General features: G+C 49.1%; 2 protein-coding genes and 1 pseudogene across 4 annotated transcripts in view; 1 reads left to right on the top strand and 2 right to left on the bottom strand.

Moving 5' to 3' along the window:
- The window catches only part of FZD3 (frizzled class receptor 3), a 42,520-nt gene extending 30,906 nt beyond the window's left edge, over window positions 1–11,614 (bottom strand). For both annotated transcript variants that reach the window (XM_083178837.1, XM_083178838.1), the window contains exons 1-2: window positions 11,484–11,614; window positions 7,495–7,970 (exon numbers count right to left, since the gene is read on the bottom strand). In XM_083178837.1, coding sequence (XP_083034963.1) covers window positions 7,495–7,704 — 210 coding nt within the window. In that variant the 5' untranslated portion in view covers window positions 7,705–7,970; window positions 11,484–11,614. The remainder of the gene's footprint in view (window positions 1–7,494; window positions 7,971–11,483) is intronic.
- LOC146066090 (U2 spliceosomal RNA) lies at window positions 4,130–4,265 on the bottom strand (annotated as a pseudogene).
- A 313-nt stretch (window positions 11,615–11,927) lies between the features above and the next one.
- FBXO16 (F-box protein 16) overlaps window positions 11,928–16,096 on the top strand; it is a 41,599-nt gene continuing 37,430 nt past the window's right edge. Inside the window, exon 1 of one of the 2 annotated variants that reach the window (XM_083178835.1) lies at window positions 11,928–12,056. The gene's annotated coding sequence lies outside the window, so the exon portion shown is untranslated. Of the gene's footprint in view, window positions 12,061–16,096 lie in introns of both variants that reach the window. The other variant, XM_083178836.1, reaches the window with a different exon arrangement.

Genomic DNA, 16,096 nt, shown 5'->3' with positions numbered 1-16,096 from the left:
ACACACAGACATTATTTTATAGCGTACACTTGATAAATACTAGCTTGGTGCTATGGGAACCATCTCCACCCTTTCCACTCATTAGCAGGCTTGATACATCTCCACCATATTGCCCTGAGAATCGGTGATACATTATAATTATTGGTAGCAAGTCTTGATGATGAATTTATAGACCCCTAGGAGATGTGTACACAGGCGGTCACAGGTCACATCTGGGAGACTGGGGACGTTCTCCAGACAGGCCTGCAATAATGACAGGTTTGCAGCATAAATCAGATGCAGCAACTACACCTATACCTTATACTAATAGCCGGCAGCGTATAGAGACAGGGGCCAAACACAGCGGCTTCTGCACTGAGCAAAGCGTCACTCTGTGAAGAGATCCGTTATCACCAACCAGGCTGCCAGCGGCCCTGGTTTCCAGGACGAGTCCCGGGCCTGTGTGATTTGTCCCTGCAGGAAACTGGGCGGCCATTTTGTGGGCCTGTATCCATCCATTAAACTGCACGCAATCCATTCACTAATGCCAATTTAAAAAAGAAAAAGAATCCTGTGTTATACTTAAGAACTTAAGAGGATTTGTGTCAGGGGATTTTAATGACACACACATAAAGCTTCCAGGTAGCAGGATTTGGGATGCTTAATTAGGGCGAGCGGCGTGGCATTTAAGGGGTTACATCTGCGCTTTCCCCAGCAGGATACGGGCCGACTGTAGAGATGTCACAGGAGCTGAGAGTATTGATCAGATGGGGGGGACAATGGAGGAACTTATTGAATCAGTGAAAGCTGGGGAGGGCGCACAAAGCCCAATTTTCCCACCTCATTGTGCAGCGCTGCACAATGACACAGAGGCCTCTGTCTAGGCACAGCGGGGCAGTCCAGCACCATCCATCCTGAGGGGGTGAAAGACAGACAACAAAGGGCTTATTTCCCACTGATCCCCTCACAAGAATCCCTTTCACCAGGAGGAAACGCAGGGATTTGCACCACTCTCTCCTATTCCGGGGAAGGGGGGGGAGGGGAGTGGGCTGCAACAAAACGCGTCACACGTTTCGTACAAATGAGAATGATATATTACCATCTCTATATTCATCAACCCTTCACTTACGTATGCCCTGAAAGCTTCGCCAGATATCCTGTATGCTGGTAATCTGGGCCAGTCATATGCAGGTGGGAGCAGCCATGTTGGGCAGCCATGTTGTTTCCTGTACCAGTCATACATCTTGAGATTTGGCGGTTATAAAAGGAAACATAAGGTTATAAACTACCCCTCGCTGCAAACGCCACTACTCTAGTTAATAAATTGCAAGATGATTTACTTCACGCCTGCAGAGTAAACACGAAATACCACGGTTCAGGGGTCTCTGGTTATTTAGTCACCTAATAAGCAGTGACAGCGGGCTGTGAGAAGCTCTTTTATCAAAGCCATTTATTTATAGTCTTCCTTGATAGGGGGCCAGATGCACTAAGCTTCAAAAGTGATAAAAGGGAGTGTGATAAACAGCCAGCCAATCAGCTCCTGTCTGACATTTTTCAAACACAGTCTGTGACATGGCAGGTAGGAGCTGATTGGCTGGCTGTTTATCACTCTTCGTTTTATCACTTTTGAAGCTTAGTGCATGTGGCCCACTAGCTGTTGTTGAACTACACATCCCATAATGCCCTGCCATTGTTATAGCATGTCCTAGTAGCAAAACTGTAGCAAAGCATGCTGGGATGTGTAGTTCCAAAGCAGCTAGAGGGCCGCATATTGAAAAATCCTGCCCTTTTCTGTCAAATGCATCATACACACGGGGCGATTGTGCCTTTTTGTGCTGAGCGATCTAGTCAAGCACGGATCGCTCAGCCCAGATCTCTCAGCACACAGCGATGAGTTTGAAAAAACTCAGGAGCCCGAGGTGTACTCCCTACCTCAGTGCTGTGCCTAAACACGTGCATAGGGGGTCGTGCGATCGAATGGACCCTCTCCCAAAGGAGAAGGGCCCCGTTTTTTCCCTAACCCCTCAGCCATAAGGCCGAAGAGGGGAAAATAGGGATCGGTGGGTCCTCTTCGCCAAAGCTTAGAGGGACCCGCTTTCCTCAACCCTCGGAAGGGTTAGGACGGTGGGTCTTCCGCACCTGAAGGTTTGGAGAGACCCGCATTAGGCTTCCCTCCGCCTTGTGGCTCTGGGTCGCCCTCGAGGGGACCGAATCTCTCCCCAAAAGGATTAGAGCTTTGGCACATTGGGGAAATGGAAGGCCCGGAAGGGTCGACCACACTACCCAAAAAAACGTGGGTACTTGTTTCCTATCTGGGCGCCCACGATTGAAATCGCGGGCATCGGGGGTAAAATCGGGGCCATCGCGGGCATCGCGGCCGATAAAAAATCGGGTGCGATGTGCCAGACGCGATGCCCGCAATTTTTTCCATAGAGAACAATGTTAAATGCCTCAATTTACCCGCGATGACCGCGATTTACCATAGGAAACAATGTTAAATGGATCAATTTCCCCAAATTATCATAGGGAACAATGGGAAATGGGGCAAAAACACCCCTGAACATAAAAATGTCCCCCCAAAAGTAGTTGACGCCACCCCGCCATCAACGTGAACCCGAAGCGTGGCGAGCGCAGCGAGCCCGCGAGAGGCGGCCGTACGCGTCCTCCAACCTTTTCATGCCCTACTATCCACTAGGGCGTGGAGTGAGAATAGAATAGTGTGGCGAGCGCAGCGAGCCACCGAGCCCGAAGCGTGGCGAGCGCAGCGAGCCCCGCGAGGGGACGCGGATACCTTCACAGGTAAACGCGTCCCTTCGCGGGCTTCCCAGGTAAACGCGTCGCCATGGACACCTGGGAAGCCCGCGAGGGGACGCGTATAACTGTGAAGGTATCCGCGTCCCCTCGCCACGCTTCGGGCTCGGTGGCTCGCTGCGCTCGCCACACTATTCTATTCTCACTCCACGCCCTAGTGGATAGTAGGGCATGAAAAGGTCGGAGGACGCGTACCGCCGCCCCTCGCGGGCTCGCTGCGCTCGCCACGCTTCGGGTTGGCGTGGATCGTGGGGTGGCGTTAAAAATTTGGGGGGACATTTAAGGGTTAATTGTGCCTATTTGGGCTCTGTAGCCCATTTAACATTGATTCCTATGGCCACATCGGGTCCATTGAGGCATTTAACAGTAAAATCGCGTCGGTCGGGCCATTTAACATTGATTCCTATGGGAAATCGGGTGCATCGCGTCGTGGGCATCGCGGGTACATTTATGGCCGGCCGCGACGCGACCGACGCGATTTCCATGTTTAACATGGGTTTCAATGGGAAATCGCGGGCATCGCGTCGGTCGCGTCGCGGACAGACATAAATGTACCCGCGATCACCACGACGGGCGCCCAGATAGGAAACAAGTACCAAAACGTGACAATCTACAGAAAACAAAGAACGTGAAAAGTGACAAACGTGAGAGGGAAAAGAAATCAATAAATAAAGAGACCCCAGCCAGAAGGCCGGGGTGGGGGTGTGAAAAATTGTCCTACCCCATCCAAAAGGACGAGGTAAGGACGTGAAGCGCGACCTGAAGGGAAGTGCGCAGTGCTAGTGCTTACTAGTGCATGGTGATTTTGGGATCACCCTTGCATGTTCGGCACCCCCCGAGTTTCCCCGGGGGCACAGTAGAGCCTCGGACTCCAGGCAGCCGACCGATCAGCGTCCGACCTAGTGTTTCTCTGCTCCCATCATAGGGCACTTTCCAGCCCCTGGCATGGGAATGGGTACTCCACTGGACTTTTCCATTGACTCCCTTAGCGGTTGAGGCCCCCTCGGAAGAGCAATCTACTCAGTCTCAGTGTTTCTCCGATCCCAAGGTTAAGGTACTAAGCTGGGCTTTTCGCGGTCTCCCCATCAGAAGCTACGAACCTCTGGAACAGGAGCCATCTACTCAGTCCCAGCCTTTCTCCGCTCCTTGGGAATGGATACTAGACTGAGCCTTTCGCTGTCTCATCCTTTGGGGGCTACAAACCCTGCCAAGAGAGCCAAACTACTAGGCCCAGTGTTTCTCCCCCCCTCCTACCAGTGGGTTTACGGAAACAACACCTCCTACCACTGGCAGAGGTGAAGGTACTCAGCCAGACTTTTCACCACTCCCTGGCAAAAAAGAGGGGTCCCACACCCAACGCCCATCAGAGCAGCTACTCAGTCCAGCCTTTCTCTATTCTCTGCCAGAGGCCGGTCCATACCCACTGATAAGAACAGATACTACACTTGATCTTAGCCAAAGGGCCGAGAAGCGATGTGATGTGTGCTGAGCTATCTGTCATGGCCAGTGTTCTCTGGGAAAAAAGAACTGTGCATCGCTGTTGCCGGGGTGTATACACACAGAGCGATACGTGCGTCATTTCTTAGTGATCTAGTCAGATCGCTTAGAAATAGCCATCATATCGGCCCGTGTGTATGCCCCAAAAGTACCCCCCACTCTTACAGAATAGACGCTGTGTGCATGCGCACAGCATCTATTCGCGGCCGAAAACGGGGGCGCGGACTAATTTGCATAAGCTGAGCCTTCATTTACATACACCATGCCCTTTTTTTGGGCGCGAGTGTCCCTATTCTCATAAAGTTGGGAGGTATGCTTGCGGTGCCTTATAAAAAAAAAAGTGTAATAATTATAATAATATTAAGCAGAGGATTTTGGAAACCCTCGTTTTTTGCTAATTTTGTGTGCCAGATTTAAAAGAGCAATAATATTTAATTTTAAACAAGTCTAGTTTTGCATTTACTAATATTGCCCTTTTAAATATGGAAATTAAATCTGCAAAAAGGTAAAACTCTCCCGCTTAGTAAATACAACCCCTAAGGCGCCTTCAGTCAGTTGTACGGCATGAGTAGAGTAGGTACGGCATGACAGGATTAACCCATTACTAGGCCAGGGGAACAAACCTCGGATGGTAATAGGAGAAATCTGAAAATATCACGTCTTATTTCATTGAATAAAAAACCCTTAAACATTTGCCAAGACGAAGTAACTGCAGATAATGTGATGAATGGTTCCTTGGTTTTTTATTTACTGGAATAGCTGAAAACTCCTTCACCCGGCACAAAGAAAAACATAAAAAGAGCGATTAATTACGCTCAGTCCAGTCACGCTACAATCTGATGCCTCACCGGCGATGCGTAGCGGTGTGCTAAATCCACCAACGTCAAAACTAAAGTAAAAACGAGGTTGGAGGCGCTGAAAATCAGCTAAGAAAATAAAATAGTTTTACAAGTCTCAAATAAATATTGTCAAAATTTGGCATCAAATATTTTGGGTATGCGTCATTGGGTCAACCAAATTTAGGTCAACATGCATTGGTCAACACAAGCACTAGGTCGACATTGTGAAGATCGACATTCAAAATGTCGACATGAGTGATACACATATTTTTGTCCCGAATGTCGACACAGTCAACATGTACACGTCTCCTCGGATGGCTTATTGTGCTTGCAATGCTGCAGGCACGGTACCTTGCTGTGCTCGGCACTCTATGTTGTTTTCCCACCGCCTGTAGGCAAAAAAAAAAAAACCTTGAAAAAAGCTCATGTCGACATTTTGACTGTCACCCTTGCCATTGTATCATTGCAACAAATCTGCAACAGAGACAGGCTGATCAAGGCCGGAGCTGACGTCACAGGCCCTCCCTTAAAACGCTTGGGCACACCAGCATTTTTTTCTAATACTCACAGAAAACGTCTGGTTACAATCCGTGAACGCCTGCTTCCTGTCAGTTAACCTCCAGCCACATTGCGTTTACAATATATACGCATTTTCAGTTGCTATTCGGGCTTGCGTATGTGCATATGTGTCATGCCTACGGTGCGCATGTGGAGTCAATTGATAATCGGTTGATTTATGAATTCAATTCGCTGATCAATGATCTACTCTGCATAGGCCCATGATACAATAGAAATTTATCAAAAGGGTTCAAAAAACGGAAAAAGCGACCCGTGGCGCAGATTCTAAGTCCCGACCCGTATGGGTGTATTGGGCCACATCAATATAACCTAGCAGTTCCATCAATATGCATGCACAAGAGGAACAAAATGGCCGCCATGATGTCTGAACAGCATACAGCAAAAAGTCTGCTTCCGAAATCAGTAGAAGCCGGTTTAAAGGCAAATTCTGATGTAACCAATTAAACAAAAAGCTGGTACAGTTAAACTGTCTCTCATGCCATTCTCCTAAAGATAATTGTATGTTGTTTTTACTAGTATAGCCGTCTGTCTGCTGAATGACTGTAGTGCAGGTTTGTGCAGTGTATTTTATATATAACAAACAGCCCGGAGGTGCTGTCGCTGGGCCCATAAATCGCTGTCCGGGGAGCAGCTGCTGCAGGGTAACACATAATAAGCCGCGTTTGGGATTTTCTTAGTTACAACACAGGGTTGCTTGGTGTCATCTTCGCAGGATGCTGCCCACGTATAACCAGCACCTCATCGGGGTATTTTGCACCTTGGCGAACGTTGTAAAACCTACGCAGCCGCAGATGTACAAATCCACTAACAAGAAAAAAGCTGTTCCCAATATGTAATATACATACGATGTAATACCGCCGCAATACGTCATTCCCCAAGAACGTGGAATTGCCGGATTAGTAAACAGACCCCCACGCCTGTCATCACCTCCGACCGGATACTCAAGTCAGGCCCACTGACCCGCAGCTTCCCAAATCCCAATGTTAGAGGCTGCCCTTTCCTATAAGTATTACACCTGTCTATTAACATCAAGTCCATTGCTTGTGATCCGTTCTCTCAGCCTAACCCACCTTCCATTGGCTGCCTTGACCTAGCCTGCCCCACCACACCCAGCCGTACACGCAGGTGCAGCCTGCTCCGATTTCCTGCCACCTGCTTCTACGTCCTACGGGCCGCACTGACCACGAATAGTGATGACAGGTTCCCTAATCCTCTGCTTTCCTCATGACGCCAACCTGAACAGCAGAACTAAGCTACATATATACCAGCTTCTGGTTTTAGTGGTGCTAGCTCATAACTGTCATTTTTCAAACATGCCAGTTAGGAGATGATTGGCTGGTACTTTATCTTTCTCCAAACTTTGATTCATCTCCCCCAGATATACGGCCGGGTGCAGGATGAGCTGTAACGGGGTCTCTGGGACAAACCACAGATAATGCAGTTTCCACAAACACCAACAATATTCAAATGAATGATCCAACTTCAAAAGAAATGTCAGCGGGGTCTCCAACTGTTTTGTCAGCAGCCCTTAAAGTGGGGAATGTTACCGAACGAGTTCCTTTAACCCTCGCATATACAGGAGGGGAGGAGGCACAGAGGCCAGATTTCGTAGCCGTCACTGGCTTTCACACACGTACAATAACACCCATCCTCCGCCCATCCTGGTACCTGGCTAGCAATGTTAACATGAATGTCACCTGCTACAGATACAGGAACAAAGGCATTGTTTACACTGTGTGTGTGTGTGTGTGTATAGACTCTATGCAAATATAATAAGTACAGTCCTCACCTCCATGGCTAAAGCTGCAGTCTGCTGGTCGTAGTGGTTCAGGAGATTGGGCATGAAGGTGGAATTGTAGGGAAGGTCCTGGCACATTCTCAGTATAATGGGCTCACATGCAAATAGACTGTGCCCCACCGCCTGCTCAGCGAGGGCCACAAACACCCACGCGGCGCACAACAACGCATAGGTAGCCATGTCAAAGCTACCCGAAGCCATGACGCTCTCAGATCCTGGGCCTCGGAGTCCTCCGAGCGGACGGCTCTCGCGGGGACCCCGGCTTCAGCCTGCTTTGATTCTGGAGGGATTTCCGACACATTTTCCGTAGACAGAATAACCGATGCGATTCACGGGGACTTCCGCCTCATGTGACGATGTGTTTCATCTTGAAGAGGAACGGATCCCAGTCTCCAGCCGCTAGCCGCACTCCCAAATAATCGTCTCCATTTTTACGTGGGGAGAAACAGACCGAACATCTTTCTCACCTGGAAAAATACAGGAAACAAATGTCAACGAGTCAAAACCAGTCTATGTTATACAGTATGACACTGCACAGAGATCCCGCAAGTCAATACACAGTAATTGGCAAATTATATTAAGCCGTGAAATCCAGGTTTTAATGCAATGCTGTATATACAGTTCCTACAGTGTGCGCCTGGCTGACAGGAAGTCTGGTGCGCAAAGGAAAATTCCCTCTTCATAATCAAACCCAAAGATCAGTGATATGATCCTATGATATAGGTTATTGTTACTGCAAATTGATGCAGCAAACCGTCTAATTAAGGCAAATTTGGAGTCAAATTAGCGGGATATTATTTTTCTTGTTTACTTATTTAAAAAAATAAAATAATGGAAAAGTATATATTTCCGTTAAAACACTGGCACAGAATCAGTCACCACGGCGGAAACCGCCTGGCACAGACAGAGCGAAGCAGGATCTGACATTATGTTTAATGCCAGATTAAGTACATAAGCCGGAGGTAACAGGATGGAGTGATGTAAAGGGTGTTATACACACAAGGTAATACGCGAGACCTACAAGATGCAGCGAAGACAGGGCATAACGCACATAACCACAATAATATACATGTGATAGATATATTATAGGAGGCAGCGTACGGTGTCACAGAAATATGCGCTACGTGCTCTCTGGCTGATTATACAGGGCTAGCTGACATGCCGGGTAGTTCTGTCTCATCTCTGTGCCTCAGGCCCTGGGGCTTTCCTGTCCAATAATACGTGCAATATCTGCTTCGCAGCCAACAGCCGCAGCCTGGAAACACAGCGACGGGAACCGTGATCATATACAATGGAATGAAGCAGCCCCTTAGATCTCAGACAGCGTGATGACAAATGAGGATTTACAAGCAACATGGTATTTACAAAGATGGGATCTTCGCTGTGTGATTTCTGGGCGGAGATCCTACAATTAGACCATATTAGCTGGAAAAATTCAGTAAGGGATATGTATGGAAATTATACATGGAAACGGTGACGAAAAGGTGCTGTAATCCATAGCAACCAGACCATTGGCCTACTTTCTGGACATGGTCTGCAGAGAGATCCCAGACATGGAGATCTGGGGTATGTGCGGGAAAGGGTAAGGGGGGGCATGATGAAGCAATCTTGTGTCATTGCATCCCAGCACGTCAGAAGAACGGTGGCGCACGTCGATCGGCCATCTTTTGTCTGAATCTGGTATATTAGGTTGACAATATCTGGGTTGACCCTAAAAGGTCAACATGAACAATGTCCACCCTGGGAACAGGTCAACACACGCATACAGTCGACACCTTTTCTTGGCGTCAATGTCGACACTTGAACACGTGGACCTCGAATTAGTGTTGCGCATCCCCTCACATAGCCCGCTGCGATCGCCATGCTTCGAGCCGGGTGCCTAACTCCACTACCGCCGCGCCCTGTACACCTAACCGCTCCCAACTGGAGTCCGCATGGATGAAAAAGTTAAAAATAAAAAAAATCCCCCCCAAAAAATGAGGAGGATTATAATAAATCAGGAGGATTATAATAGATTATTGTAGTAATTTTGGGGCTGTACCCACTGCCATACCCAACCAACTGCCCACGATCGCCTGCAACACGGCAGCGCCTGTTGGGGGTGGCATGACTTGTTGGCAATCATCTAGTCAACAGTCCTCGTGTCGGGATGAGAATGTCAACAGGGTCGGCATGAATGTCATCCCTGAACATGTCGACATTCATCATGTCTATCGTGATGCACGCGTACCAAAGGAAACAAGCACGTCGTGCCCAAATCAAATTCTGCAACTTGCGTCTGCCTGCCAGTCTTGATGAGTTTCGCCACGTGGCACATGGTGTGGTGCTGACCGAATAATGAATCACTTCATGTATTAACACCATTTTAGGTGCCCAAAAGTTGCGCACAGGTGTGGCGTAGCTGAGCATGGCACATGGATGTCCTGCGCTACACTGTGCATGCATAATGACACGCCAGTAACAAATACCTAGGGGAATGTAAACGTCTCTATGAGCCCTGGGCATCAGCAGACCAGGGGGGTCTAGTCTTACATCCTAACCCCCGTGTACACATTGGCATCCCCGGCACCTCGCGGCCTACGTGTTTCAGTGACAGGTGGAAGCGTGCGGTGATGGAGCACAATGGCCGAGCCCTCTGTAAACCACCAGTGGCAGCCAAGTCTATTTTTACTCTCCAAAAACATACATGCCGGGTGAGTTAACCCTGGAGTGTGCCTGTATGGTTTAGAGTGTAAGCTCTTTGGGGCACGGGCTGAGGTGCTTGATCAAATATTCTGTACAGTGCCGCATAATAATAAATACAATAATAATAAATCAAAATACTAAAACGCAGACAGAACGCGGATGACAAGGACAACATGACCGGACAATGATGCGGATATATAATAGGCTTAGGATAATACCTGACGACAAGCCTTAATATGCTAATGATCTGGGATTATCCATCGGGTAGTAATAATAGAGTGGATAGTAACCCTTGCACTGCCTGGCCGGGGACAAGCGACACAGCGATGCGTGCATTATGCATGCGGCCTCAGCCCCAGAGGGGACGGATACCCGGAATAGAGATGTACAAAGGAGGCCTGGTCCAGGAGGATGCACTGTAATCATCATCGCACAACGCTGCAGCATGGACATACAGCACCAGCTACTGGGATATAGTCTATGGTGAGGCCCTGTTACCAGACACACTGGGCAGATAGTTCTACCACCATAACAATGCACAGACTGATGCACCCTCTCTCCCCAGCACCCTCACTTTCCCTTTCACATCCACACCACACACAGTAATAGCAGCACTGACCAACGCCGTAATCACACTGTGCTACCAATACTATCAATATATATATATATATATTTACTATCACTGACCAATACACAACCACGACACACATAGCACGGGCTGATATCTGCACAGGAGGCCCAGAGATAGAACACTAGCAGCAATAGGAACCAGAATAATACACTGCAGCTATAAATAGGGCATGCATGGTATTGTACTGTATATAGATACATTATATATATATAGGTCAGCACACCAGCAGATTTCCATAGATAATAAATGTATGGATGTATGGAGCGGGCGAGCAGGGCCCTCTGACCTCTTATTACCCAGCATGGTTGTATCTTATTAACAATTGCAAAGCGCAACACAACATGCTGGCGCCATATAAGTCGTTAATAAATAATAGGTCTGTAACCATAGTGCACAGTGCCATGCACATCAGCAGTACTGAAAATATTAATAATGCACTGTGATGTGTAATATATATATATATATATATATATATATATATATATATATATATATATATATATATAGGAATTAGGCACTGACATGCAGTAATATGCTGCTGAGGACCTAGAGGTGACACATGCAATCATGCAGCCCATAATAATGATAATAATATAATGATGGTGGTGATGATGAGGGCAGTGGTCATGCCCGCACACGTGACAGGGGGGACCCCCGTACTCACCGGCTCACAGCAGCAGCAGTGCAGCCACACGGACAGCTGGGTGTATAATGCTCGGGCAGCTCTTCTGCAGCCGCTGCGGCACTCACTAGGCTGCTGGGGGCACACTATATCCCCGCCCCCTCACATGCAGGCCCCGCCCACTCACAGAACCAGCCCTCATGCCGCTGGCTGCCAGCGCTACTACAGGCCACGCCCCCCACACACGGCAGCCCGGCCCCGTTCCATTCACAGAAGACGCTAGACCACGCCTGCCTACCGTCAGGCGGCGTAGGAACGGTCGCTACGACAACCAGCGAGGGGAGGGAGGAGGGGGGTGTGGTTACATGTTCGGTGATTGGCAGGAGGGCGGGGTGGGTAGGGGTTTCGGGGTTGACGGGCGTGGTCATATGACAGGTGATTGGCAGGAGGGCGAGGAGGGGATGGGTTTTCGGGGCGGAGGGCGTGGCAGAGAGCTGGGTGATTGGCAGAAGGGAGAAACCAACCTGGTGTAGTTTCCATAGCGACGAAGCAAGCGGCCGTGTTCCGGTGCTGCGGGTCATCCGTCATCCGGGTCTCCGGTGCTGCGGCAGGCAGGCAGGTACCCTGTGCTGGGCAACAGCGTATCCATGTACCCTGTATATTGTGTATGTGTGTTACTGTCTTATCCTGTGGCCGGCTCCTCCAGCTGGTGTGGCACTACAAATCCCAGCATGTTGCCCAGTGCTAGCAGTGGTGTAGGCAGCCCCCCAGGACAGGATACATGCATTGCTTCTATACAGCTAGAACATGTGGGCAGCCAAGGTGGCACAGGTTGGCACAGGTTAACCATAGTTAACAGTAGGCCAGGCTAGGATGACACTTGTGGCGGCACCGCCTGGCTCAGCCAACCCCCCAAAAAATGGGGGCCCCACAGCCGGAACGCTCCGTAAATTACCCCAGCTTTGCCTTTTGCCCCAGGGTCATGGATCTGGGCTCCGTCTCAGGGTCTCACTGATGTTGTAATGAATTGAATATGCTGCGCTATATAAGAAAGGATTCAGTACGAAATCCCGGCGGTCGAAATACTGACAAGGGGAGCTGTGGACCCCCCCCCCCTTGCGGGCTCGTTGCGCTTGCCACGCAGCGGGCCCGGTGCCTCACTATGCTCGGCACACTATTTTATTCTCCCTCTATGGGTGTCGTGGACACCCATAAAGGGAGAAATTGCCGGCATTGCGGTGGTCGGGATTCAGAGCGGCCTTGCCCTGCCCGCTCCCCCCACCACTGAATCCTCTGGATACCATATAAAGGGATGTGTACGAGAACACATCCCCTCACATGCCTCCGCTAGCAGGAGAAATCATTTGATGGTCGCCAAGTGAAAACTGACTTTTATTTACACGTGCAAGGAGGGAGCGGGAGTGTGACCCTGTCACCACGAGTGTAGGGGAGGGGAGTGGTTAGGGGGCACTTCCCAGCATCCTCTCGCTCCCCAGCACCCCCTCTCTCTCCATCACCTGCTCTCTCGCCAGCACCCTCTCTCTCCCCAGCTCCCTCTCTCTCCCCAGCACTGTCTCCCCAGCACCCTCACTGTCCCCAGCACTGTCTCCCCAGCACCCTCACTGTCCCCAGCACCCTTTCTCTCCTCAGCACCCTCTCTCTCCCCAGCAACCTCCCCAGCACCCTCTTTCTCCAGCACCTGCTCTCTCCCAAGCACCCTCTCTCTCCCTAGCACCCTCTCTCTCCCTAGCACCCTCTCTATCCCCAGATACCTCCCCAGCATCCTCTTTCTCCAGCACCTGCTCTCTCCCCAGCACCCTCTCTTTCCCAAGCACCCTCTATCTCCCTAGCCCCCTCTCTCTTACCCTAGCACCCTCTCTATCCCCAGATACTTCCCCAGCACCCTCTTTCTCCAGCACCTGCTCTCTCCCAAGCACCCTCTCTCTCCCTAGCACCCTCTCTCTCCCTAGCACCCTCTCTATCCCCAGATACCTCCCCAGCATCCTCTTTCTCCAGCACCTGCTCTCTCCCAAGCACCCTCTCTCTCCCTAGCACCCTCTCTCTCCCTAGCACCCTCTCTATCCCCAGATACTTCCCCAGCATCCTCTTTCTCCAGCACCTGCTCTCTCCCCAGCACCCTCTCTCCCAAGCACCCTCTCTCTCCCTAGCACCCTCTCTCTCCCTAGCACCCTCTCTATCCCCAGATACTTCCCCAGCATCCTCTTTCTCCAGCACCTGCTCTCTCCCAAGCACCCTCTCTCTCCCTAGCACCCTCGCTCTCCCTAGCACCCTCTCTATCCCCAGATACCTCCCCAGCATCCTCTTTCTCCAGCACCTGCTCTCTCCCCAGCACCCTCTCTCCCAAGCACCCTCTCTCTCCCTAGCACCCTCTCTCTCCCTAGCACCCTCTCTATCCCCAGATACCTCCCCAGCATCCTCTTTCTCCAGCACCTGCTCTCTCCCCAGCACCCTCTCTCTCCTCAGCACCCTCTCTCTCCCCAGCATCCTCTCTCTCCCCAGCTACCTCTCCAGCACCCTCTCTCCCCAGCCACCTCCCCAGCACCCTCTCTCTCCCCAGCATCCTCTCTCTTCAGCACCTGCTCTCTCCCCAGCACGTTTTCTTTTCCCAGCACCCTCACTCACTCCAGTAGATCTGGGGAGAGAGAGGGTGCTGTGGAGAGAGAGGGTGCTATGGTGAATAAGGGTGCTGGGGTGAGATAGGGTGCTGGGGACAGAGAGGGTGCTGGAGTAAGAAAGCGCTGGGGAGAAAGAGGGTTTTGGGGAGAGAGAGAGGGTGCTAGGGAGAGAGAGGGTGCTGGGGAGAGATTGAGTGGTGGAGAGAGAGAGGGTGCTGGGGAGAGAGTGCTTTGAGTAGAGAGGGTGCTGGAAAGAGAGAGGGTGCTGGGGAGAGAGTGCTTTGGATAGAAAGGGTGCTGGGGAGAGATAGAGTGGTGGAGAGAGAGAGCGTGCTGGGGAGAGTGATGGTGCTGGGGTGAATGAGGGTTCTAGGTAGAGAGAGAGTGCTGGAGAGAGGGTGCTGGGGAGAATAAGAGTGCTAGTTAGAGAGAGGGTGCTGGGGAGAGAGTGCTGGGGATAATGATGGTGCTGGGGAGAGAGAGTAACATAGTAATTAAGGCTGAAAAAAGTCGTTGGTCCATTGAGTTCAACCTATCTGACTTGTAACTACTGACGTGAGTAAATCATATCTATAGGATTCCCTTAGTGGCCAGTTTTGATTTAAATTAATTAACAGTAGTTGCTGTAACCACCCCACCGCCAATGAGTTCCTGAATGTTACTGCTCTAATGGTGAAGAATCCTCTTCTTAATTCATTACGGAATTTATTTTCCTCGAGCCTCAGTACATGCCCGCGTGTCCTAAGTATAGGCCTGTTAGTGACCAATCATCTCCCAGTTCCATATGATTCCCAATCCTGTATCTGAACATACGAAATCATATCACCTCTCAGCCTCCGTTTCTCCAGTGAAAACATATTCAGCCTGGTTAACCGATCTTTGTATTCTAGTGATTCAAGACCTTTATTAGCTATACCCAATTATATATATATATATATATATATATATATATATATATATAGCTGTACTATTACCCAATTTTTCATTTATGATGACCCCCAAGTCCTTCTCTACAGCAGAATTTCCTGTAATAACTCCATTCAGCCTATAAGTAGCATGTTCATTTTTGTTCCCATAATGAATTACTTTACATTTTTCAACGTTAAACTTCATTTTCCACCTTTCAAGTTTTTTTAAGTCACTTTGTAGTGTTTCCACATCCTCTCCTGAATTCATTTCCTTACTCAATTTCGTGTCGACTGCAAATTTTGCAATTTTACTCACTATGTCACTTCCAATATCAATAATGAACATATTAAACAAGGTGGGTCCCAATATTGATCTTTGCGGGACTCCACTTTGGACCTTATCCCAGCTGGAATGTATCCCATTTATCACCACTCTGTGTCCCCGATTGTGCAACCAATTTTTAATCCAATTACAAATGTTATCTCCTAACCCTAAATTACCCAGTTTCATTAATAACCTTTTATGAGGCACCGTGTCAACAGCTTTAGCGAAATCAAGCAGTATTAGATCAACAGATTTTCCTAAATCCAGCCCCCTGCTGACTTCCTCATAGAAGCTAATTAAATTAGTCTGACATGATCTATTTTTGACGAACCCATGCTGAGCCTTACTTATCACTATCTCCTGTTCTAAGAAATTTTGGATACTATCTCTTATTATAATTTTTAGGGTAAGTTTTGCTACTGTCCTTCCATATTCATACTACGTTGCCATGTGAGCTCAGAGCAAATTAGGTCCGACTTGTCCTTTAGACAAGTCGGCCTAATGTAGGGGGAACTTCAGCCTTTGCTATGGCATTGCTAACTATGACAACGAATCATTTCACTGCGAATTGCACCAATAATCATCCAGACTGCAAAATTCACGGTGGAAGGGGGCGGGATCAGGGTTTCTGATCTATTATCCCTGATATACATAAAGTTTTAAAAAAAATACATAAATACTTCAGTATAAGGGGAATGTGTGTTATAATGGGCCTAATTCAGAATTGTTTGTTTTGTTTGCATATGGACAAAAACGTACTGCACTGCAGGAGGGGCAGATGTAACA

The sequence above is a fragment of the Crinia signifera genome, chromosome 3 (genome assembly GCF_055691185.1).
Source record: "Crinia signifera chromosome 3, ASM5569118v1, whole genome shotgun sequence".
Classification (NCBI taxonomy): Eukaryota; Metazoa; Chordata; class Amphibia; order Anura; family Myobatrachidae; genus Crinia; species Crinia signifera.
This window is presented reverse-complemented; position numbering and strand designations above follow the sequence as displayed.